Source organism: Mytilus californianus, unplaced genomic scaffold (assembly GCF_021869535.1).
Source record: "Mytilus californianus isolate M0D057914Y unplaced genomic scaffold, xbMytCali1.0.p SCAF_20, whole genome shotgun sequence".
NCBI lineage: Eukaryota > Metazoa > Mollusca > Bivalvia > Mytilida > Mytilidae > Mytilus > Mytilus californianus.
Genome location: NW_026262669.1, coordinates 4,158,622 through 4,184,599, shown reverse-complemented (window position 1 = coordinate 4,184,599; position 25,978 = coordinate 4,158,622). Strand labels below are relative to the sequence as shown.

Sequence of the window (25,978 nt, the reverse complement as noted above, 5' to 3'; positions counted from 1 at the left end):
ACGTGTAACTTTTTCAATTTTTTAATGCGACCTTTTGTTAACAATAGTGCTCGACACATTTAATGACCAAAAGGACAACTCAATTCCATCTTGATACAGGTAATTGTTTGAAAAAATGCTTATTTGTTTAAAATCAGAAAATGACGTAACGTCGTCTTCGAATTTTTAACAAATTAGTAAATGATAGATAAATCATTCAGGTCACTAGTTTTAATCTTGAAAAAATTATAAATTAATATATGTAATTTCTTTTAATTAAAGACCAGGGTAACGTTTCTATTTTTGCCTAGTAAACATTTATTTATATCAGACAATGCACGCACGTGGACGAGGGTACTTATACCGTCTTTAAGAATGTGGCACTTGGATTGTCAATGATAAAGTTAACTGGTCTGTATGTAGTTTTACTATCATATCTTTTTAACAACTCAGTACTCTTTGCCGATTTTGTTTTATTCTGGTACAAAACCTCTGATATAAATAGACTTTTGAAAATAATACAAAGTAGACTGTCTATTAAGTCTGTAATAGTATATAGATTTTTAGGTTGTATACCAGCTGGCCTTCGCACTAAAGTTCTTTCATCTTCATCGTTTTCTTTTTCGAAATACCCTTGAAAAAAATTCAGCTAGTGTTCAGCCTTCTCTTTATCAGTACTTACATAACACATTTTACAATCTCTTTCATCATATAATTCGGATGGGGGAATTTGGATTTTCATTTCGACTTCATATGACAAGAAATTCTTCTTTGCTGACTCTGATATGTCTTTTTCACGATTTTCACGTTCTTGTCTGACATTTGAGTTGGCTTTGTTCCTCACTAAATTTTAGTTCCTTTCGACATAATTAAACATAGCACCTATTGAAGCTTTGCGCAAACTATGCGCCTGTGTGTTCTCTACAAGACCTTTATAGTCTTACCCCGCTACATCCCTCATTATTTTTTCCAGAGGCCATGGAATAGGCAAATTCCAGTTGTTTTTCCCAAATTTTTTTGAAATTCCGAGCCCTAGTTTCAGTTTTTGGACAAAGCGCAACTCGAAACCTTGCGCAAACCATGCGCCTGTTTCTCCTCTACAACACCTATATAGCTATACCCCGTGAAACTCCACATTATTTTTTTCTCTAGAAGCCATTGAATAGGTGTAATACCACCAATTAATGCATGGTACCTCACATCCGGTTGCATACAAAAATAGATCGAAAAAAATATTCCCTTAAAATTGACAGTTGTAGGTAATTAATCCATCATTTTATTGCAGTAAAACATTTCTGGGTCATAAACATATACATGTATCTTGGGTATTTCAAAGAATCATTATTGTTTTATTTGGGGTTTCTATAGAATAATTTGGAAACTTGAGTTTGCATGGTTACTAAAGCTTCTACACAGGTTAAATAAGGGGCAAATTTGATTGGTTAACTGACAGTGATAGTTATTTTCTTATATGCAAAGAAATGTTATGTTAATTTTTTAATTTGAAACAAAGATAAATTCTCCACATTTTTTTGAAAACTGCAAATTTAAAAAAAAAAAAAAAAAAGAAAATCAATGGAGGTATTACACCAATAGGCCAACCCCCTCTGTTTTTTCCTTTTTTTTAAATTTGAGCCCTGGTTTCAGATTTTTTAAAATAGCGCCCTTCGATACCTTGCGCAAAAGATGCGCCTGTTTCTCCTCTACAAGACCTATATAGTCATACCCCGTGACACCCCTCTTCATTTTTCTCTAGAAGCCATGGAATAGACCAACCCCCTGTTTTTAACAATTTTTTTTTTTAATTTTGAGCTCTAGTTTCAGATTTTTGAATATAGCACCCTTCGATACCTTGCACAAAAGATGCGCCTGTTTCTCCTCTACAAGACCTATATAGTCATACCCCTTGACACCCCTCATTATTTTTCTCTAGAAGCCATGGAATAGGCCAACCTCCCTGTTTTTAACATTTGTTTTTCAAAATTTTGAGCTCTAGTTTCAGATTTTTGAACATAGCGCCCTTCGATATCTAGCGCAAAAGATGCGCCTGTTTCTCCTCTACAAGACCTATATAGTCATACCCCGTGACACCCCTCATTATTTTTCTGTAGAAGCCATGGAATAAGCCAACCCCCTTGTTTTTACCAATTTTTTTTTTAAATTTTGAGCTCTAGTTTCAGATTTTTGAACATAGCGCCCTTCGATACCTTGCGCAAAAGATGCGCCTGTTTCTCTTCTACAAAACCTATATAGTCATACACCGTGACACCCCTCATTATTTTTCTCAAGAAGCCATGGAATAGGCAAACCCCCGTTTTTAACATTTTTTTTCACAATTTTGAGCTCTTGTTTCAGATTTTAGAACATTGCGCCCCTCGATGCCTTGCGCAAAAGATGCGCCTGCTTCTCTTCTTCAAGACCTATATAGTCATACCCCGTGACACCCCTCATTATTTTTCTCTAGAAACCATGGAATAGGCCAACCCCCCTGTTTTTAACAATTTTTTTTTCAAACTTTGAGCTCTTGTTTCAGATTTTTGAACATAGCGCCCTTCGATACCTTGCGCTTAAGAAGCGCCTGTTTCTCTTCTACAAGACCTATATAGTCATACCCCGTGACACCCCTCATTATTTTTCTGTAGAAGCCATGGAATAGGCCAACTCCTCTGTTTTTAACATTTTTTTTTCAAATTTTGAGCTTTTGTTTCAGATTTTTTAACATAGCGCCCTTCGATACCTTGCGCAAAAGATGCGCCTGTTTCTCCTCTACAAGACCTATATAGTCATTACCCGTGACACCCCTCATTATTTTTCTGTAGAAGCCATGGAATAGGCCAACCCCCCTGTTTTTAACAATTTTTTTTCAAATTTTGAGCTCTAGTTTCAGGTTTTTGAACATAGCGCCCTTCGATACCTTGCGCAAGAGAAGCGCCTGTTTCTCCTCTACAAGACCTATATAGTCATACCCCATGACACCTCTCATTATTTTTCTCTTGAAGCCATGGAATAGGCGAACCCCCCTGTTTTTTACAATTTTTTTCAAATTTTGAGCTCTAGTTTCAGATTTTTGAACATAGCGCCCTTCGATACCTTGCGCAAGAGATGCGCCTGTTTCTCCTCTACAAGACCTATATAGTCATACCCCGTGAAACCCCCCATCATTTTTGTCTAGAAGCCATGGAATAGGCCAACCCCCTGTTTTTAATATTTTTTTTTTCAAATTTTGAGCTCTAGTTTCAGATTTTTGAACATAGCGCCCTTCGTTACCTTGCGCAAAAGATGCGCTTGTTTCTCTTCTACAAGACCTATATAGTCATACCCCGTGACACCCCTCATTATTTTTCTCTAGAAGCCATGGAATAGGCCAACTCCCCTGTTTTTAACAATTTTTTTTCAAATTTTGAGCTCTAGTTTCAGATTTTTGAACATAGCGCCCTTCGATACGTTGCGCAAAAGATGCGCCTGTTTCTCCTCTACAAGACCTATATAGTCATACTCCGTGACACCCCTCATTATTTTTCTCTAGAAACCATGGATAAGCCAACCCCCCTGTTTTTAACAATTTTTTTTTCAAATGTTGAGCTCTAGTTTCAGATTTTTGAACATAGCGCCCTTCGATACCTTGCGCAAAAGATGCGCCTGTTTCTCCTCTACAAGACCTATATAGTCATACTCCGTGACACTCCTCTTTATTTTTCTCTAGAAGCCATGGAATAGGCCAACCCCCTGTTTTTAACAATTTTCTTTCAAATTTTGAGCTCTAGTTTCAGATTTTTGAACATAGCACCCTTCGATACCTTGCGCAAAAGATGTGCCTGTTTCTCCTCTACAAGACCTATATAGTCATACCCCGTGACACCCCTCATTATTTTTCTCTAGAAACCATGGAATAGGCCAACCCCCCTGTTTTTAACAATTTTTTTTTCAAACTTTGAGCTCTAGTTTCAGATTTTTGAACATAGCGCCCTTTGATACCTTGCGCAAACGAAGCGCCTGTTTCTCCTCTACAAGACCTATATAGTCATACCCAGTGACACCCCTCATTATTTTTCTGTAGAAGCCATGGAATAGGCCAACCCCCCTGTTTTTAACAATTTTTTTTTCAAATTTTGAGCTCTAGTTTCAGATTTTTGAACATAGCGCCCTTCGATACCTTGCGCAAAAGATGCGCCTGTTTCTCCTCTACAAGACCTATATAGTCATACCCCGTGACACCCCTCTTCATTTTTCTCTAGAAGCCATGGAATAGACCAACCCCCTGTTTTTAACAATTTTTTTTTTTAATTTTGAGCTCTAGTTTCAGATTTTTGAATATAGCACCCTTCGATACCTTGCACAAAAGATGCGCCTGTTTCTCCTCTACAAGACCTATATAGTCATACCCCTTGACATCCCTCATTATTTTTCTCTAGAAGCCATGGAATAGGCCATACTCCCTGTTTTTAACATTTGTTTTTCAAAATTTTGAGCTCTAGTTTCAGATTTTTGAACATAGCGCCCTTCGATATCTAGCGCAAAAGATGCGCCTGTTTCTCCTCTACAAGACCTATATAGTCATACCCCGTGACACCCCTCATTATTTTTCTGTAGAAGCCATGGAATAGGCCAACTCCCCTGTTTTTAACAATTTTTTTTCAAATTTTGAGCTCTAGTTTCAGATTTTTGAACATAGCGCCCTTCGATACGTTGCGCAAAAGATGCGCCTGTTTCTCCTCTACAAGACCTATATAGTCATACTCCGTGACACCCCTCATTATTTTTCTCTAGAAACCATGGATAAGCCAACCCCCCTGTTTTTAACAATTTTTTTTTCAAATGTTGAGCTCTAGTTTCAGATTTTTGAACATAGCGCCCTTCGATACCTTGCGCAAAAGATGCGCCTGTTTCTCCTCTACAAGACCTATATAGTCATACTCCGTGACACTCCTCTTTATTTTTCTCTAGAAGCCATGGAATAGGCCAACCCCCTGTTTTTAACAATTTTCTTTCAAATTTTGAGCTCTAGTTTCAGATTTTTGAACATAGCACCCTTCGATACCTTGCGCAAAAGATGTGCCTGTTTCTCCTCTACAAGACCTATATAGTCATACCCCGTGACACCCCTCATTATTTTTCTCTAGAAACCATGGAATAGGCCAACCCCCCTGTTTTTAACAATTTTTTTTTCAAACTTTGAGCTCTAGTTTCAGATTTTTGAACATAGCGCCCTTTGATACCTTGCGCAAACGAAGCGCCTGTTTCTCCTCTACAAGACCTATATAGTCATACCCAGTGACACCCCTCATTATTTTTCTGTAGAAGCCATGGAATAGGCCAACCCCCCTGTTTTTAACAATTTTTTTTTCAAATTTTGAGCTCTAGTTTCAGATTTTTGAACATAGCGCCCTTCGATACCTTGCGCAAAAGATGCGCCTGTTTCTCCTCTACAAGACCTATATAGTCATACCCCGTGACACCCCTCTTCATTTTTCTCTAGAAGCCATGGAATAGACCAACCCCCTGTTTTTAACAATTTTTTTTTTTAATTTTGAGCTCTAGTTTCAGATTTTTGAATATAGCACCCTTCGATACCTTGCACAAAAGATGCGCCTGTTTCTCCTCTACAAGACCTATATAGTCATACCCCTTGACATCCCTCATTATTTTTCTCTAGAAGCCATGGAATAGGCCATACTCCCTGTTTTTAACATTTGTTTTTCAAAATTTTGAGCTCTAGTTTCAGATTTTTGAACATAGCGCCCTTCGATATCTAGCGCAAAAGATGCGCCTGTTTCTCCTCTACAAGACCTATATAGTCATACCCCGTGACACCCCTCATTATTTTTCTGTAGAAGCCATGGAATAAGCCAACCCCCTTGTTTTTACCAATTTTTTTTTTAAATTTTGAGCTCTAGTTTCAGATTTTTGAACATAGCGCCCTTCGATACCTTGCGCAAAAGATGCGCCTGTTTCTCTTCTACAAAACCTATATAGTCATACACCGTGACACCCCTCATTATTTTTCTCAAGAAGCCATGGAATAGGCAAACCCCCGTTTTTAACATTTTTTTTCACAATTTTGAGCTCTTGTTTCAGATTTTAGAACATTGCGCCCCTCGATGCCTTGCGCAAAAGATGCGCCTGCTTCTCCTCTTCAAGACCTATATAGTCATACCCCGTGACACCCCTCATTATTTTTCTCTAGAAACCATGGAATAGGCGAACCCCCCTGTTTTTTACAATTTTTTTCAAATTTTGAGCTCTAGTTTCAGATTTTTGAACATAGCGCCCTTCGATACCTTGCGCAAGAGATGCGCCTGTTTCTCCTCTACAAGACCTATATAGTCATACCCCGTGAAACCCCCCATCATTTTTGTCTAGAAGCCATGGAATAGGCCAACCCCCTGTTTTTAATATTTTTTTTTTCAAATTTTGAGCTCTAGTTTCAGATTTTTGAACATAGCGCCCTTCGTTACCTTGCGCAAAAGATGCGCTTGTTTCTCTTCTACAAGACCTATATAGTCATACCCCGTGACACCCCTCATTATTTTTCTCTAGAAGCCATGGAATAGGCCAACTCCCCTGTTTTTAACAATTTTTTTTCAAATTTTGAGCTCTAGTTTCAGATTTTTGAACATAGCGCCCTTCGATACGTTGCGCAAAAGATGCGCCTGTTTCTCCTCTACAAGACCTATATAGTCATACTCCGTGACACCCCTCATTATTTTTCTCTAGAAACCATGGATAAGCCAACCCCCCTGTTTTTAACAATTTTTTTTTCAAATGTTGAGCTCTAGTTTCAGATTTTTGAACATAGCGCCCTTCGATACCTTGCGCAAAAGATGCGCCTGTTTCTCCTCTACAAGACCTATATAGTCATACTCCGTGACACCCCTCTTTATTTTTCTCTAGAAGCCATGGAATAGGCCAACCCCCTGTTTTTAACAATTTTCTTTCAAATTTTGAGCTCTAGTTTCAGATTTTTGAACATAGCACCCTTCGATACCTTGCGCAAAAGATGTGCCTGTTTCTCCTCTACAAGACCTATATAGTCATACCCCGTGACACCCCTCATTATTTTTCTCTAGAAACCATGGAATAGGCCAACCCCCCTGTTTTTAACAATTTTTTTTTCAAACTTTGAGCTCTAGTTTCAGATTTTTGAACATAGCGCCCTTTGATACCTTGCGCAAAAGATGCGCCTGTTTCTCCTCTACAAGACCTATATAGTCATACCCAGTGACACCCCTCATTATTTTTCTGTAGAAGCCATGGAATAGGCCAACCCCCCTGTTTTTAACAATTTTTTTTTCAAATTTTGAGCTCTAATTTCAGATTTTTGAACATAGCGCCCTTCAATAACTTGCGCAAAAGATGCGCCTGTTTCTCCTCTACAAGACCTATATAGTCATACCCCGTGACACCCCTCGTTATTTTTCTGTAGAAGCCATGGAATAGGCCAACTCCCCTGTTTTTAACAATTTTTTTTCAAATTTTGAGCTCTTGTTTCAGATTTTTGAACATAGCGCCCTTCGATACCTTGCGCAAAAGATGCGCCTGTTTCTCCTCTACAAGACCTACATAGTCATTACCCGTGACACCCCTCATTATTTTTCTGTAGAAGCCATGGAATAGGCCAACCCCCCTGTTTTTAACAATTTTTTTTCAAATTTTGAGCTCTAGTTTCAGATTTTTGAACATAGCGCCCTTCGATACCTTGCGCAAGACAAGCGCCTGTTTCTCCTCTACAAGACCTATATAGTCATACCCCGTGACACCCCTCATTATTTTTGTCTAGAAGCCATGGAATAGGCCAACCCCCTGTTTTTAATATTTTTTTTTTCAAATTTTGAGCTCTAGTTTCAGATTTTTTTAACATAGCGCCCTTCGTTACCTTGCGCAAAAGATGCGCTTGTTTCTCTTTTACAAGACCTATATAGTCATACCCCGTGACACACCTCATTATTTTTCTCTAGAAGCCATGGAATAGGCCAACCCCCCTGTTTTTAACAATTTTTTTTCAAATTTTGAGCTCTAGTTTCAGATTTTTGAACATAGCGCCCTTCGATACGTTGCGCAAAAGATGCGCCTGTTTCTCCTCTACAAGACCTATATAGTCATACTCCGTGACACCCCTCATTATTTTTCTCTAGAAACCATGGATAAGCCAACCCCCCTGTTTTTAACATTTTTTTTCTTCAAATTTTGAGCTCTAGTTTCAGATTTTTTAACATAGCGCCCTTCGATACCTTGCGCAAGAGAAGCGCCTGTTTCTCCTCTACAAGACCTATATAGTCATACCCCGTGACACCCCTCTTTATTTTTCTGTAGAAGCCATGGAATAGGCCAACCCCCCTGTTTTTAACCATTTTTTTTCAAATTTTGAGCTCTAGTTTCAGATTTTTGAACATAGCGCCCTTCGATACCTTGCGCAAAAGATGCGCCTGTTTCTCCTCTACAAGACCTATATAGTCATACCCCGTGAAACCCCTCATTATTTTTCTCAAGAAGCCATAGAATAGGCCAACCCCCATTTCTGCAAATGTGTATCTTAGTTCAATTAAACAATGACATCAAAGGTGCTGTATTTTACATGGAAGGACTACTTGTACATACGTTCTAAATGGAAGTGGGTGTATTGGTGGTTTTACACCTACAAATAATCCGTTGACAGATGCAGATTTACTGTGGTACTGAATATTAGCCTAAAAAGAGATGTGACTTGTTTTATCAATGGATGGGATAAATACCATTTCATGATAGAGTTGAAATTGCAATATTTGGACGGAATTTCTGCCTGTTTAAATATTTTTCATTTAACGGCCGTTGCTGTCTTATTCATTTTTTTCGGTTTTTAGATATATCGCCATATTGTTCGCTGGCTTATTGTTCGCTAGTTATTGTTCGCTAGCTTCAGCCTGGTCATTTGATCTCTGGTGTAGAGTTGTCGCATTGGCAATCATACCATATCTTCTTATTGTATATATTGTTTTTATTTTACAGTTTACATTCAAATTCAGTCTTAGGTTAAAGTCTTTCTGTCATCAATACCTTTGTCAAATCTTCATGGGATTTTACTAAAATTGGACAGAAAACCTTTTTATGATCAAAAGACAGTATTTACAGCAAAATTTAGAAAATATTTATTTCCATTTTTTTGTATTTTACTGGTAAATGACTGTCACATTTCTTTTTCTACAGTTAGCAAATAGATAAAGTCTAGGGTTAATGTTTGTTTAACATCAATTACTTTGACAAACCTTCATAGAATTTTATGAAACTTTGGCAGGAGCTCGTTTATGATTAAGAGATAATGTCTGAAGCAAAATGTAGAAAACATCTATTTTTAATTTTTCCGTATTTTACTGATAAATGGACTTTTGTTTTTTCACAGTTACAAACTTTTGAAAATCTATTGATTTCATTTTAAGTATTTTACTTCTTGGACCGAAGGTAATCTTCAAGATCAAGATCAATAAGTAGCAGCTAAAGAAAAGTTTGATTTGTTTTAAATTCTACATTTTACGAATAAATAGCTAGGCTCACTTTTTACAGTCAAAATTACACTTTTACACTGACAGCAACAATTAATCGCAGGCGGAACCCTTTACGAATTTTTATTATGTTTTAAACTTATGGTCTCAGATGAAAGATATTAAGAAGGTATACAATTTATAACTCCCGTTAGCCCGTGTGTCGAATAGGACACAAGCCTTCCATCTGAGTCTGTGTGATACTTGTTGTTGAACTTCTCCCTTAATTAAGCAAACCCAACATTTAGCAAGCTATACAAACGTAACTTGGTGTACAGACCTGACACAATATTCTTGTTTTTAATCAGGTCAACTTTTATACTGAAGAATGATCTTTAACAAAGAGTGTTAAATTAACTTCGAATTCCTTATGATATAAATAAGTATCAATTACTTTGACAAATATCGGTAGTAATAAGATTTAACAAATAACTGATAAGCATTATCCAGTGACGACATATTTTTGGTTGCATTGGGCTATTACAGAAATAGTCCCCCCCCCCCCTTTTATGAAAGACATGCAAAGTCAATTTTTTTTTTCGTAGGAGAAATTTTTCAGATTTTGAAAAAATGTCTGGATTTCCACTGATATACATGTATATTTTTCTAATTTAGTTTTTTATTGAAACCAAAATAATCTGGAAATCCAGTGTCTTCCATAGGGTTTGATAACAAAATATTGTTTGGAAATTCCAGTGTCTTGCATAAGGGGGCGGGGTTTGATTATTTCTGGAATTGCCCATTCTAGTTTAATAAAACGTTCAAATGAAAAAGAAATGAAAGTTATTGTTGTCAATTTATTTTAGATTTTTGTTTCTTTTTCTTTTTGTTGAGCCTGCGACTTTTGTCGCAGAGGCGAGACATAGTGATCCTACATTCCGTCGTCGGCGTCGTCGGCGTCCACAAATATTCACTCTGTGATTAAAGTTTTTGAAATTTTAATAACTTTCTTAAACTATCCTGGATTTCTACCAAACTTGGACAGAAGCTTGTTTATGATCATAAGATAGTATCCAGAAGTAGATTTTGTAAAAAAAAATCCAGTTCATTATTTTTATAATTTTATAATTGCATCTTCTATTTACATGCATTTTTATTGATGAATTAAGGGATAAATCATCAATTTTTTCAAACGTTTTATTTCATTAACTGTAAATCTATTATGTGCATTCCCCTATTACACTGAAGACATAGACAACAGCAAAAGTAGGGGAGACACTGGGTTCCGCGGAACCCTTACGATTTTTTTTTTTGCTCAACTGATCCAGACAAATAATAGCTATTGTTATCACTAAGTCTTGACGTACGATTTGTCTAAATTTGTTTTGAGAGCAAGAAAGCATTCTTTTCATTCTTTTTATGTGAGCAGATTCAATGCTTTGAGCTTGCGTGACTGTAATCATTCTATTTATTTCTATGTATAGTCCGTATTGTTTGCTTTATATGTGTTTTGTTGTTCCAGGCGCAAATTTTATGTTTTTCTGAACTTGAGTTTCCCTATCAAAAGAGATGAAATGGAGAGAGGTTAACTAGTATACTAGTAACACATATTAATGTATCTGTTCATTTCCAGCAACAAATTATTGTCTTTTTTTTCTTTCTGTGAGCGTGGGTCAGTCCATCTATTCCGTAAGTAAGTAAGAAAGTAAGAATACATTAGAATTCAACAAAAATAGGTCACTGACCTACATTTACACTTCATTGAAATAATTAGCGATCATTTATCGGTTATTGAAAGAGTACAGAAGATACCAAGAAGGTAATCAAAAACTGACAACACCATGACCAATAGAAAAACTAACAACACCATGACCAATAGAAAAACTGACAACACCATGACCAATAGAAAAACTGACAACACCATGACCAATAGAAAAACTGACAACACCATGACCAATAGAAAAACTGACAATACCATGACCAATAGAAAAACTAACAACACCATGACCAATAGAAAAACTGACAACACCATGACCAATAGAAAAACTGATAACACCATGACCAATAGAAAAACAGACAACACCATGACCAATAGATAAACTGACAACACCATGACCAATAGATAAACTGACAACACCATGACCAATAGAAAAACTGACAACACCATGATCAATAGAAAAACTGACAACACCATGACCAATAGAAAAACTGACAACACCATGACCAATAAAAAAACTAACAACACCATGACCAATAGAAAAACTGACAACACCATGACCAATAGAAAAACTGACAACACCATGACCAATAGAAAAACTAACAACACCATGACCAATAGAAAAACTGACAACACCATGACCAATAGAAAAACTGACAACACCATGACCAATAGAAAAACTGACAATACCATGACCAATAGAAAAACTGACAACACAACACCATGACTAATAGAAAAACTGATAACACCATGGTCAATAGAAAAACTGACAACACCATGACCAATAGAAAAACTGACAACACCATGACCAATAGAAAAACTGACAACACCATGACCAATAGAAAAACTAATAACACCATGACCAATAGGAACACAGCGAAAAGACACACATAAAACCCACAAAACGCAGCAAGGAACACTATACAGATAGTTCAATATGACCGCCACCAAAACAGGGGCTGAACCCATGTATCCTGGAATTTTAAGTATAGTTTCTGCTTCCATACTATTATCCGTTGTGTTGCTCACGACGGTCAAACATTCGGGATTATAAAGTAGCATTTATTTATGCGACCTGCAGTCTTATAACCACAAGTATTGTAGGTGTACAGATGAAAGCTTGGTATTACGTCGGAACAATTTTACATGTGTGTGAAATGTAGCTATATTGTTACACTGATCGAAATGGATATAAGAAGCACAAATGCCTCGTCCTAACATTGCTTATTTATAACTAGAGAAATTGGTATTCCACAAAAAGAAAATGTTTCAAATTTTATTTATAAAAGCTAAACGGTGTTCTGTTTAATATCTTTTATGTAACAATAACTCGTGTTTCATCATTTTAAAAATCGTCATTTGTTTTGATGCTGTCCCGCTGTCCGTCTTACTCCCCTAGCTTTACACTGGGTATTATAATTCAATATCCGTAAGAAATTCAAATAAAATATCATTTTAATTGTTTAAAATATCCTTCATCTTTGGTTGTCCTTCGTATTCGACTTAAAGCAGATCTCCAATATCTAAAAGAAAAAACCACAGAACATTGGTAATGGAATTTAATTCCACTGATGATTAAAAGTCCAGTAACACGGACACCAAGAACGACTAGATAAGAATTAGCCCTATAAACTAAGTGTTGTGTATCATTGCATGCTTTCTTACTCATAACTTTTGGACTTTATATAAATTTTGTGATAATTTCAATTTTGTTTATATACTAGTAGTATATTGGTATAAAAGAGAGAAAACAAATCATATTAAATAAGATATCTGTGATGATGCCACCCAGCAACTGCACTGATGTGTACATTACAATATCCAAAAAGATGTGGACTACAGGAATTAGTATAGCCTTGAAACAGTAATGAACCAATGAAATAATGATGATAATAATAATGGATTCTTTATTTCAAGATTGATTGTAGGTTGCTTAACGTCCAGTGGCAAATATTTCATCAATGTTTAGGACAATTTATTTCAAGAGAGATACCTAATTAGAACGTGTCTAATTTTCATTGAGGCCTCTTATATATGTCAGAGAGATGAGCAATATTAATAATACTTTATTCCAAAAGCAAGTATAATTTAGGGAACTCAAAATAATATAAGATTACATTGTATGTCTGTCCATATAAGTCATATATATATATAGACTATGATTCTACGTTACGACAATTTTTTCGTATCCGTTACCGAAATTGTTTGTAACTTTAAACTTACGTTTATGACGTCACATTATTTACATTAGGAACCAGCTGGTCTGGCATGCAAACCGTGTTTACAAAGGATATTCATTTGGTCATATTTGTTTTCGTGGTAATTAACATTATTGGCCAACATAACATTATGTCGCGTTATGAACCAACGGCCAAGAAAACGTTAAGATAGTAAGTGGCATCTCAAAACCAAGACTACGATTTTCCAAAAGAAAAGAGGATTAGAGTAATAAGCTTTTCCTGCTTCAGCCGTCACTAGTGGCAACCTTTTTGTTATTGCAAGAGTGTTAAAATTGGCGATATATATGCCATAATCAGCAACATGTTGTGAACGATCATAGAAATGAGGACAGGATTGGTGACTTTAACAATAGAACATCCGTGTTAGCATTTTCCTTGGAAATTTGAAAATCAATACTTTCAACGAAATTAATCAAAATTTACCAAAATTCTTTATAGACAACCTGGCCATATTGAAAATTCTGTACGCGTTTGGTACTTTGACATCTTTACAAAGAACTGCCTTACAAAAGCCCATATTCACTGAGCTGCTAAGAAGATTTCAACTTTCAAGACTTATTTTGGTATGCCGGACAATCCACAGTTATTTAGTAGTAATAATGCACACTGCTTTTATATTTCGATGCAAAATGAGATTCCAATAACGAGTCAATGATTCATTACAATGAATGCATACAATCTAATGAGTTCTACTGTAGCTGTATAACTATACAGTTCAGGGACCGTTTACGGTTTCTTTCGCACTGGAGGGAGACTGAGCAGCGGGACTGGGTCAATCTATTGGGTGGCGTCTCTGAAACGTAGTACTACCCATCCAGATGGTTTCAATCTATTGGTTGGCGTCTCTGAAATGTAGTACTACTCATCCAGGTGGTTTCAATCTATTGGGTGGCGTCATTGTAACGTAGTACTAGTACTACTCTTTCAGGTGGTTTCAATCTATTGGATGGCGTCTCTGAAACGCGTAGTACTACTCATCCAGGTGGTTTCAATCTAGTGGATGGCGTCTCTGAAACGTAGTACTATCCAGGTGGTTTCAATCTTTTAGTCTAAGAGATCTTGCAAGGAACGAGTTGTTTTTGTTTTAAGGCGTGACACTGGATTGTTTCATAAGTCTTCGGTTTTTTTTTCTTGTCGCTCTACAATGTTTGTGATTCTGTAGGCACTAAATTATTTTGTTTTGTTCTATCTTTTTGTTCCTGGTTGTTTTAAAATAGTCGTTCAATGGTATGCCCCGCACCAGGCCCTCGACTACTTTTTAAAAATCACAAGGCGTTGTTGCTTCTTTCTGGTAATGTAGGGGTTGACATTTTAGATCTGATAGCATGTTCATGACGTAGTCTACGTCGAGGAAGATGGAATGTTTACTGCCCAACAAGGCGGAAAAAAGTAATAATGGTGTGTACCTCGCTCAGTCTGCATAATGTCATTTCGGACCATCACTCTGAACTTTCCCATCGAAGGACTAAAACAGAAAGTAAAATTTTAAAACTTTGTGTTGTTCGTTATTAACATAAAAGATAGTGATTTAGAAAAAAAAACACACACAAGTTTTTAAAATTTCTTTTGAAAAGTGCGTTGGTGTGTTGCCATTTATGTTACTATGATTTTTTTTATTTTTCTTACTAATTAACATACTATTAACAAAAGATAGTTTCATCTTCGTTAGCAGATATTTTGTTTTATTGAGTAGGTTGATTGATAAGCAGTTAAAGTCGAAATCAATATTAAACTTCAGAACCATCGTGAATCTTTAAGGGTCCTGTTTAAGAATGGCGAAATCACAGATATTTTTGTAAGGGGACGACCATTTTATATTCGGGGGAGGGGAGGGGGCTATTTTTTTCGGATTGACTATTCATTTTCATTGTTGCCAAGCATGCTTTTTTTACGCGGCTTTGAAAACTTATTTGCACTTTAGTACACGATTAATTTCTACATTTTCTATTGCAAAATTTTCATTCTCATTCTGTTTTATGCAAGGTTACTTTTAAAATGATTTATTTAGTTTCCTAGCGAGAAACACCAAGACAAATAGATATAGAAGATGTGGTATGAGTGCCAATGAGACAACTCTCCATCCAATTCACAATTTGTAAAAATAAACCATTATAGGTCAAAGTACGGCCTTCAACACGGGGTCTTGTCTCACACCGAACAGCAAGCTATAAAGGGCCCCAAAATAACTAGTGTAAAACCATTCAAACAGGAAAACCAACGGTCTAATCTATATGAAAAACGAGAAACGAGAACACTTATGAAACAAAATAGTCCATTTTGATTAAAAGACTACGGTCGGTTTGTCAACACATCGCGAACTGACGTTGCAACTTAAGGGCGGTCAGATTATTCATTTTCACTCAGACCAGGGACAGAATATTTATTTTCTGCTCGCCCAAAAAGAACAAAAACCGCCTCCCCAGACCCCTCAGAATTAACTGGTCTTCCAGACAGTAATTTAACTTTTATGATTTAGAGCACCTTTTTAGAAGCAACACATATGACTTCAAACTTGTAAAACAGTCAAAATGAATTCTAACATTTTTATTCTAATGAAATATAAAAATATAATAGCATAAGTTCTAGCAATGAGGGATTTAAGGGAGACAGATTTTTATTAGTAATCCCGTTTCCGAATCCCTGTATAATTGTAATTTGTGCACTTTTGAAAAATAAATATTGTTTAAACTATAGAGGGATTTAATTGTCAAAATAGGTCAAATATCTGCGGAGCAAAGAGAGGCTTTTCTAAATTATCTGTACTATTGTATAGGTGTGTAATTTTTTTTTAAAAGATTTTGAATTTTTTGGGGCCCTGAATATTTGTTTTCATGTGTGATGAGGCAAGATTATTTATTTCCAACTTAATAGGGTGAATATGAATATTCTGCAATACAATACGCAGGAAACAAATATGTGCAAAAGTGAAAATAAATTTTAGCGTATACAAAGCAACAAATGAAAATAAGTGATTAATCCGGAAAAGACTTGACTTGAAGAGCTTAGACATACAATAAAATGTAATATTATGGCCCAGTTTAAAGTTTTAAAGAATCCCCATCAATTGCATTTATGATTTTAAATTTTCCAAAATTTCAGTCCTGCTTAAGGGACTGGTCATTTGTAACCTGAAAAAGGGGGTGGGGATGGGAGTAAAATGAGGTGGTGGGGACCTTGAAAATGTTTGGGCACGGAAAAGGGGTTGTCAGATTTTCAATACTTCAGATGGGGGCATCGAAAATTTTGGCGACCCACACCCTCCTCTTCCCCATACAATCAAAAATATAATTTTTTGGCACAAAAGACATCATTTTTTTTCGCCTCGCTCCGCTCTGCTCATTTGTTAAGATCTATTTCTTACATTTCAACATTTTCTTTCAAAAATGTATCATTATCTAAAGTTGATTTACCAACTTCTTTAATAAAGGATATAGATGATAAATGTGCTGAAATTAAATGAAGGTGTGGTAAATGTCATATTCCTTTAGACCCTTCTGACGGTGTGTTAATATATTTCACAACTTGCTCGCTATGTCCGTGTCTGTCCCAATTTGTCGTACTTGTATAATAGGCACTAGATCAACTGCTGATGCAATATATTATTGAACGATAATATAAATTGAAATTGTATGCATGTATATTTTTTATAAAGAATAAAAGAGTCATAAAAGTATCGAAAACATTTTTTTTGGGGGGGGGGGGGGGGGGGGGTGAAATTTTAATGTCTTTGGAAGGGGTCTTAAATCTATTTTCGTTCCTCAAGGTGGGGACATGAAAAAAAAAAATTCCACTGTTTCTTCCCATCCCCCCTTCTCTAGTGAAAGAAAATGACCAGTCCTTAATTTTGGTATACGCAGTGAGCACGCAAGAATGGTGTGACAGCATTTGTAATATTAATCGTCCGTGATTTCTTTGGTTTTTAGACGAACCGGATGTGATTGAAGGTGAAGGAAAGGTCGTCTGCAAAGAGACCGGAAGCAACTGTATGAACGGTCTGGAATTCACATTATTTATTGAAAGTTAATGCACTAGAATTTTCTAAAAACATCTGCCTGTTAAAGTTGTAAGTAATATAGTTTTGAAAAAGTCTTTTGCCTCATGACATGCCCTCTTTTGTACCCAACGATATGTGGGGTTTTAGTCAATAAGACAGCAACCCAACCACCGTAATGCGCACATTTCAATCGTGATTTAAAGCCTTCTTCTTTCAATGTTCATGACGTGCAACGTTTGAACTCACAACCTCAGTGTTGACAATGTGAAACTGTAGTTCAACTATTTAGAACACTTGACTTACAGAGAAATTTGTCTTCGAAATGACCTTAGATCTGTCTCTGAATAACCTTCTGTTCTGATGTTAAGCACAGGAGTTTGAAATCTTAGCAATTACGGTGTTTAACTATGCCAAACTTGACTATCACAGTAGAGCTTCTATTCAGTATTTGACGCTAACTGCCAAATGAGATTTTATAATGACGATAAACAATTAAGGCTCATTTGATGCTAATGTAACAGTAAATTTGGTCCGGTAGTAAAATTTGTCCGCCAGACTTTTTTTCCTAGTTAATCAAGTCCATGACCATTATTTTAATAGGAATTTAAGTCCCAGGACAAATTTTCCTAGGAAAATAAGTCCATAGCTAGTAAAATATGTCTGGCACTTATTTTCCTAGGAAAAATTGTCCAAAGACTTGTTTTTCGAGTAATTTTTATTATATTTTTAAAATTATTGAAAATAAAAATAACAACATTTTTTCTTAGTTAAGATTGGAAAGTTTCATTAATTTTTCCTATTAAAATAAATGACATGGCCGGACGTTATAACCTAGGCATGTTAATGACATGGACATGATGTCCTAGGAAAATTAGTCTGGGGACATAAATTTTATTAAAATATTAATACACAAATTTAGAAGATTTCAGTAATTTAGCATTACTTAATGATGCTAGTACCCGATACATGTGTATTGTATTGTCAAAAACAGCCCATATTTATGTAACAGGAGTATTCTTCTTTCCAATAAATAGCTAAAAATTTAGATTTTAACAATTTTGTAAAACTGCTATATTTTGGGGCCAAAAAGGGGTCTTACCGGGCCTACTTCTTTATTAAAATATAAATGCACAACTCTTAAAACAATATTAAAACATAAAAATTGAATTTCCATTGTTAACATGTAAATAATTTGTTTCATTAAAATTTTCCTTTTAAAATAAATGGCATGGACGTTTTTACCTAGGAATATAAATGACATGGACATGATTTTCTAGGAAAATTAGTCTGGGGACAAACATTATATTAAAAAAAATTGATACACAACTCTTAAACAATAACATTTATATTTACCTTTTAAAATCAAGGGCATGGACGTTTTACCTAGGAATATTTATGACATGGACATGATTTCCTAGGAAAATTAGTCTGGGGACATAAATTTTATTAAAAATATAAATACACAACTCTTAAATAATATTAAAACTTGATATTTAAATTTCCAATATTGTTTAAATGCAAATGATTTGATTCATTAATATTTTTTCTATAAAAAAAAAGGACATGGACGTTTTTACCTAGGAATATTAATGACATGGACTTGAATTCCTAGGAAAATTAGTCTGGGGACATAAATTACTAACATCGGACTAAAAATACTAGTAAATTCTGTAACCATGGACTTTTTATACTAGTAATATGTGTCCGCCCGGACATATTTTACCAGGACAAATTTATCTCTTACACTAACGGTTGCTAAAAATGGACTTTGGCTTCATAGAAAAATTATTAGGACAGTAAAACAGTCAGGGGAATGACTGATATAAGTGTCTTTAAATTACTCATGTATAATGCACTATCATGACTATGCAGAGTGCACAAAGTGTCTAGTAATACAAAATACATGCTGCACACATCCACCTTACTCTTAATTCTGATTGTGAATACCATGTTATCTTCCTAAATGGCTGCGCCCATAAACCTGTTAAAACAAATGTTCATGTTTTTTTTTGGCCCAAGGAATCAGAAAATGCCTATGGGTGGTTCATAGATAAAAATGTAAAATAGGGTGATCTGATTATTGTATTAACATGATTAGATTTTAAAAATCTCCAAACTTCCATTCTCTGAATCATTTGTGGTGCTGTTTGATAATAATTTGATAATTTTCACGAAAGCCACCTTATTTGAATAAATTAATTGTTCAACAATGTACAATGTAGCTGTACTGTCAATCATTTCATTTATTATTGTTGGACTATGGTTTCCATTCACAGAATTTTGTATATCAGGTGACTATCAGTGGTTAGGTAAGCATTTTAATTTGTACATCTATGTCGGAAATGCACGGTCCAACAGGTCAGATGTCTGACAATAATAGTAATGTATACCCCACATCTCCTTTTGTTCATATTAAAAGGTTGAAATTTCTTTTCCACCCATTTGATGTCAAAATGTGTTAAAGTTTTTGTGTTGTACACATGTAAGTTGTGTTTTTGAAATGACTGACTTATGATCAAGATCCATGTTTTACTAAAGAAGGAAATATCTGCAAATTAATTCATTAAGGTTTAATTCATCTAAGTGACTTTGATTGCAAAAGTAGATACATGTAACTTTCAAACTGCTTTACTGTATTCTATGAGAACTTTTTTTACTGCGTTACCATTCTCACAGGTGGTTGATAATTAGTCTGTTTGTTTCTGCCTTGAAATCATGGTAGAAATTGCTAATAGAATAAATATCCAAAAAGTAAAATTTTGCATTGAAGAAATTGAAGATATCAGCTTAAAATATCTACAAGTAAATAGAAAATACAACATGTGTACAATGTGCAAGTCAATTATAGTTTACCAGGAGTCAGGACATTTTATCAATGTGTAAGAATATAAAAACAAGGGATAAATTTCAACATATATTTTTCATGTTCATGTTTTTGTGTAAAACATGTAAAATGTTTTCCACAATTCATTTGTTAGTTTTGCTGTTGTCTTCTTCATGTCCTTGCATTTGAATAACACAAGATTTACTGCAGAACATATCTGAAAATAAAAATATCCTGTCCATACTACTTGTATATATGGATGCTGTCTACAGCAGTCAGGTGACACCTTTTGAAAGATATCTGCAAATTCTAAATTTTCTAAATTATACTTACATGTAAAATACCTAATATCTGATCTAGCTTTTATGCTGACTGCAAGTTACTTCTTTTTGATTTGTTGTTTTTCTCTATCAGCCATAGTAACTTGGTTAGAATTTCAATATCATAGTAAATTTCCTAAAAATATTCAACAGTCGACAATACTTTAAAGAGGGGGTTACCGTTAGGACGGGTCACATCCCAAATTCCCCAGAAAATAAATGCCAAATGTGTCTGTTCATGCATCATGATATAATTAAATCCTGAATTCCTGACGGTTTTGCTGGCTATTTCTGAATTCAGGGGAATTAAACAAATCAGTCCTGACATCCTGAAAAAAATTCCTTCCACCCCTCTTTGAACAGATATTAATTTCCTTTCAGATTCAAAGTAAAGATTCCTCCAACAAAATGAGTGGTACAACAGAGAAGATGCAGACACAGATGTCCAACATGTCTGGCAGTAGTTCCAGTGGAAAGGTAAACTCACAATTAAACTCATCATGTTGGTCATGTTGGTTGTGCATGTATGTTGTACCGAACCTTTTTGATAAAAAAATTCAATTGTTTTGTTCTACTGCTGTGTTCTCCCCAGGGCCTTATAGCATTATGATATTGCTTGAAAGTGTTTCTATCTGAAATTATATTTCTTATTGATTGCATTATGCGTTCCAATGTACTATGTATTTTGGTTGGTGTGTTCCAATGTACAAGTATTTTGGTTGGTGTGTTCCAGTGTACTATGTAGTTTGATTGGTGTGTTCCAATGTACTATGTATTTTGGTTGGTGTGTTCCAATTTACTATGTATTTTGGTTGGTGTGTTCCAGTGTACTATGTAGTTTGATTGGTGTGTTCCAATGTACTATGTATTTTGGTTGGTGTGTTCCAATGTACTATGTATTTTGGTTGGTGTGTTCCAATGTACTATGTATTTTGGTTGGTGTGTTCCAGTGTACTATGTAGTTTGATTGCTGTGTTAATTGTAGTTTGTTGTATTCTTATTAATATTGTGCTGCATCACATAAGGTCTATGGTGTTCTATGTGCAGGACCTATTTTTTGTGCTGTAAAAATCATTCATATTCTACGCTTTATAGAATAAATTGGTCCACATAGATAAAATTTAGGCTACCCACTACCCAAATTTATATCTCATCTTATCTTAGTGTACTTAACCATGTCTTTACTTAGTACTTAATCTTACTCGACATGCTCTAGTCCTAAAATAACATCAAAATCCTAATTTTTATTGAAAATGTAGATGCTAAATAGATTTACTTTCTGAGAGAAAGAAACAGCCTTCTAACCAACCTATTGTCATGATTGTGATACATTATAGAAATTTTGGGAAATCTGATTTTTTTTGCATGACCAAAGCTTGCCAAAAAAATTTGCTCTTATCTATCTTTGCAAATTACTTTTCCTGATAGTTAAATAGTCAAAATAAAAGTCTTTGACTTGTTCATTTGTCATTGGTAATGTTTGCAAAAGTCTAAGCCAATATCCAATGCCCCTCTCACTGTTTCAAGCTTTCAAATGACTTTACCCAAATTTTAACCTTTTTCTTCAAGCAAGAGATTGTTTTGCCGTGACATGTTTTTAATCATTATCTGAAGACTTTTAGACTGAGCAATCAGTGTATACAATGCTATGTAATTTATTTTAACATGTTTAACAGTTGTATTTTGATTCTTCAGGATCTTCCTACCATTAAAACACCAGAGGTTTGTTTCTTGCCTAACACTATTACTCTCCCTATACATTGCTACATTGATTAATTCTGTCATTTGATAACCTTCTCCAGGATTGCCACATCACTTAAAGTACAGCTTATAGTAAATCTCAACTAGTCAGACAATGATAATGTTGTCAATTTTTGGCTTTCATTTACTTAAGGGGACACTGTACTTTGGGGTAAGGATTCCATGAAGGGAAAGGTTAGAGTCTGTTTTAGTTAAGGGTTAGGTTAAGAGTACTTGTTAGTTTTGTTTAGCCCAATATGGGCTGGTTCCCCTAAAGTAAATGAAGGTTATTATATAGTCACAATATTAAAACCATTTGAGTGGCAGATTTGGATTGAGGTCTTCATATAACAGTGTTAACCTAATACTGTGGATTCATTATAATTAGTGGGATACTCATTGTTGTAGATTTACTGGGTGTAGGTGGCGCGTGAAAAAGGTGATTAAAAAACATGACAAAATACAAATTTCTAGAAGACTTGTATTTAGTCAGAAATTTTGTAAATGTTTTTATACGACTGCAAAAAAATTTTGAGGTCGTATATTGGTATGACGTTGGCGTCGTCGTCGTCGTCGTCGTCCGGCGTCGTCGTCCGAATACACAATGGTTTTCGCACTCTAACTTTAGTTTAAGTGAACGGATCTCTATGAAATTTTACCATAAGGTTCAGTACCACAATAGGAAGGTGGGGATTGATTTTAGGGGTTATGGTACCAACAGTTAAGGAATTAGGGGCCAAAAAGGGGCCGAAAATAAGCATTTTTGTAACTTCCAGACATAACTTGTGTGTAAGCATATGGATCTCTTTGACATTGTACCACAAGATTCCATATCACAAAGGGTCAATGCTGGGATTGATTTTGGGGTTAATTGCCTCAAAATTTTAGGAATAAGGGGCCAAAAGGGGGCAAAAAACTAGCATTTTTCTAGTTTCATGACAATAACTTGTGTGTAAGTGTATGGATCTTTCTGAAATTTTACTACAAGGTTCCATTTCACAAAGGGAAAGCTGGAATTGAGTGTTGTGGTAATTGCCCAAAACGTTTAGTGATAAGGGGCCTAAAAAGGGGTTTAAAATAAGCATTTTTTAGTTTCTATACAATAACTTGTGTTCAAGTGTATGGATCTCTCTAAAATTTTATTACAAGGTACCATACCACAAAGGCAAGGCTGTTATTGAGCTTGGTTTGGGGGGAAAGGGGGGTGGGGGTGATGAATCATAAGGGGGCGGCGGTCAAAAAAGGGGTAATTTTTTTTTTTCCTTTTTTTTTTGTTTAAAATTTACATTTTAAGTTAGTTATTTTTTATCACGAAGAGAAAGTAGGAATTGAGTTTTGGGGTTAATTGCTCAAACATTTATGAATAAGGGGCCAAATATTGGTCGAAAATAAGGATTTTTTTAGTTTGCAACAAAAACTTGTGTTCAAGTGTATGGATCTCTGTGAAATTGTATTGCAATGTACCATACCACAAATTGAAGGTTGTGATTGAGGTAGGGGATGGTGAATCAAAAGGGGGTTGAAAAAATGTGTGGGGGGTGGTTATGGCTCTAATGTTTAAGGAATAAGGGGAAAAAAGGTTAAAAAACAAGGGTTTCCATTTTAATAGACAAATAATTGAGTAAAGAACATTATTTAAAAGCAGTGTAAGGTTGGTAATTCAAACTCATTTAAATATCTCATCTACACTGCTTTTAAATTATGTAAATTGGAAATTTGCCAATAACTTTATTGTTAATAAATGCATTGGAAATTTGCCAACAATTTTAGTGTAATAAACTTCATTGGAAATTTGCCAATATAAAATTTTGCTGATGAAGGTTTTTTGTTTACCTTTAGCCTTGACTATGAAGTCATTTTCTATTTTTATAGCCTTATGATATAGTTGAATTATTTAATACTTTTATGATGTGTTTAAATGGGGTTTTATCATGTTTATGGTTGCAAATTTATTGTTTTAGTATAATAAACTCCATTTAAAATTTGCCAATAAAAAAAAATTTTGTTTATTTTTAGCTATGATTATGATGTCATTTTCTATTTTACTTTTATGGTTGCAAAGAAATTTTTATTTTTAGATATTACTGTTAAATGATGCTGATTAAGGTTTTTGCTATGTTTAGCCATGACTATGATGTCATTTTCTATTTTAATATCTGTTATGATGTATTTAAATGGGCTTTTATGGTTACAAAGGAATTTTATTTTTAGATATTACTATAAAATGTTGCTGATGCTGATTAAGGATTTTGTTTATTTTTAGCCATGACTATGATGTCATTTTCTATTTTAATACCTTTATGATGTAATTTCCATTTTTAGATATTACTGTTAAATGATGCTGATTAAGGGTTTTTTGCTATGTTTAGCCATGACTATGATGTCATTTTCTATTTTAATATCTTTATGATGTATTTAAATGGGCTTGTATGGTTACAAAGGAATTTTATTTTTAGATATTACTTTAAATGTTGCTGATTAAGGATTTTTGTTTATTTTTAGCCATGACTATGATGTCACTTTCTATTTTAATACCTTTATGATGTATTTAAATGGGCTCCCATGTATTTAGATTTTTGATTATTTATACATGTTACCAAATTGGTCCACATTGAACAAAAACGGTCCAAATTTCAACTTTATTACATTACATCAAACATTGAATTCTACATATTCTTTGATATATTGAAATTAACAAACAATTTATTTTAGGGATATTCCACCATAATAGGTAAATTAAATTTTTTCCAGTTCTTACACCACATTCATCCTGTGTCAGAAACCTATGCTGTGTCAAATATTTAATGACAATCCAAAGTCATAGCTGTATCAAGCTTGAATTTTGTGTCCATACTTGCCCCAACTGTTCAGGGTTCGACCTCTGCGGTCGTATCAAGCTGCGCCCCGGCGAAGCATTTTATTATTGTTGTAAAAATTGTAGAAAGAGGTTTTTCGAAAAATGAAAACTCTCATTTAAAAATTTGATAGCATTATTTCTCTGCAGCATTAACTGAAAATGAAATAATCAATTTCGCTTGTGTGGCCATTGTTCAACTATCACAATAATGATTATAAATGCACACATAAATTTCTGAATTAAATACTGTATCCACAAAAATGCAAAATTTCTCCAATCCTCAAGAGTTGATTCCAATGAAGATCAATGAATCCATGTAGCATTCCCTATTTTCATCCATCATTATCATCCAGCATGGGAGATTGGGACATTAAACATCCATCATCATCCCGCATCTGTTGTAAGAGTTGTCTCCTATCTACATGATCTAACAACATATTTTCGTCAAGTTTTAAAGGGAAACTTCGCAAAAAAATGAAAAATTGATATTATGTCCATTCTGTATAAAAAAGCTCAAATTCATAAATATTAAAATTTTATTCTGCTAGATAAGAGATCACCATCGATTTTAAATTTAGTGTATCAATTCTCTGCGTGCGGCCATTTTGACATCTTCTCGGTTTAGAAACAACGATATATCTATAAACCACAAAGGACCAAAACCAGCAGTAACCTAATGTAGTCGTGATTGCGTGTCGATATCTTGTCAATCGTACGGTTGTTTTATCCGACTAACTAACTTGATACGGAAAATGTAATTATTTGTTAAATAACTATGGTCTGTCGGTTTTTAAACTGTTTATATGGGAATTAGTTAAAAAGTCAAAGTTCAAAGTCATAAATAAGTGTTCCGTG

General features: G+C 34.7%; 1 protein-coding gene and 1 long non-coding RNA gene across 13 annotated transcripts in view; one reads left to right on the top strand and one right to left on the bottom strand.

The window, feature by feature from the left end:
• Positions 1 to 1,627: 1,627 nt before the first annotated feature.
• LOC127731720 (uncharacterized) lies at positions 1,628 to 8,879 on the bottom strand. Of its 8 annotated transcripts, XR_007995713.1 has the most exons (7): positions 8,385 to 8,879; positions 7,917 to 8,207; positions 6,789 to 7,384; positions 3,777 to 3,954; positions 2,717 to 2,893; positions 2,400 to 2,539; positions 1,628 to 2,224 (listed from the first exon to the last, which is right to left on the bottom strand). It is a non-coding gene; the product is annotated as an uncharacterized LOC127731720 (long non-coding RNA). The 8 variants fall into 8 exon arrangements; XR_007995710.1 differs by lacking the exon at positions 6,789 to 7,384 and adding an exon at positions 7,498 to 7,535 and having other exon boundaries at positions 7,713 to 8,879; XR_007995709.1 differs by having other exon boundaries at positions 6,789 to 7,180; positions 7,891 to 8,879.
• A 4,454-nt stretch (positions 8,880 to 13,333) lies between these two features.
• The window catches only part of LOC127731718 (pyruvate kinase PKM-like), a 53,454-nt gene continuing 40,809 nt past the window's right edge, over positions 13,334 to 25,978 (top strand). For 2 of the 5 annotated variants that reach the window (XM_052240536.1, XM_052240534.1), the window contains exons 1-3: positions 17,314 to 17,451; positions 20,908 to 21,003; positions 22,222 to 22,248. In XM_052240536.1, coding sequence (XP_052096496.1) covers positions 20,935 to 21,003; positions 22,222 to 22,248 — 96 coding nt within the window. In that variant the 5' untranslated portion in view covers positions 17,314 to 17,451; positions 20,908 to 20,934. Of the gene's footprint in view, positions 13,952 to 17,313; positions 17,452 to 20,907; positions 21,004 to 22,221; positions 22,249 to 25,978 lie in introns of those variants that run through there. The other 3 variants (XM_052240535.1, XM_052240539.1, XM_052240538.1) reach the window with 3 other exon arrangements.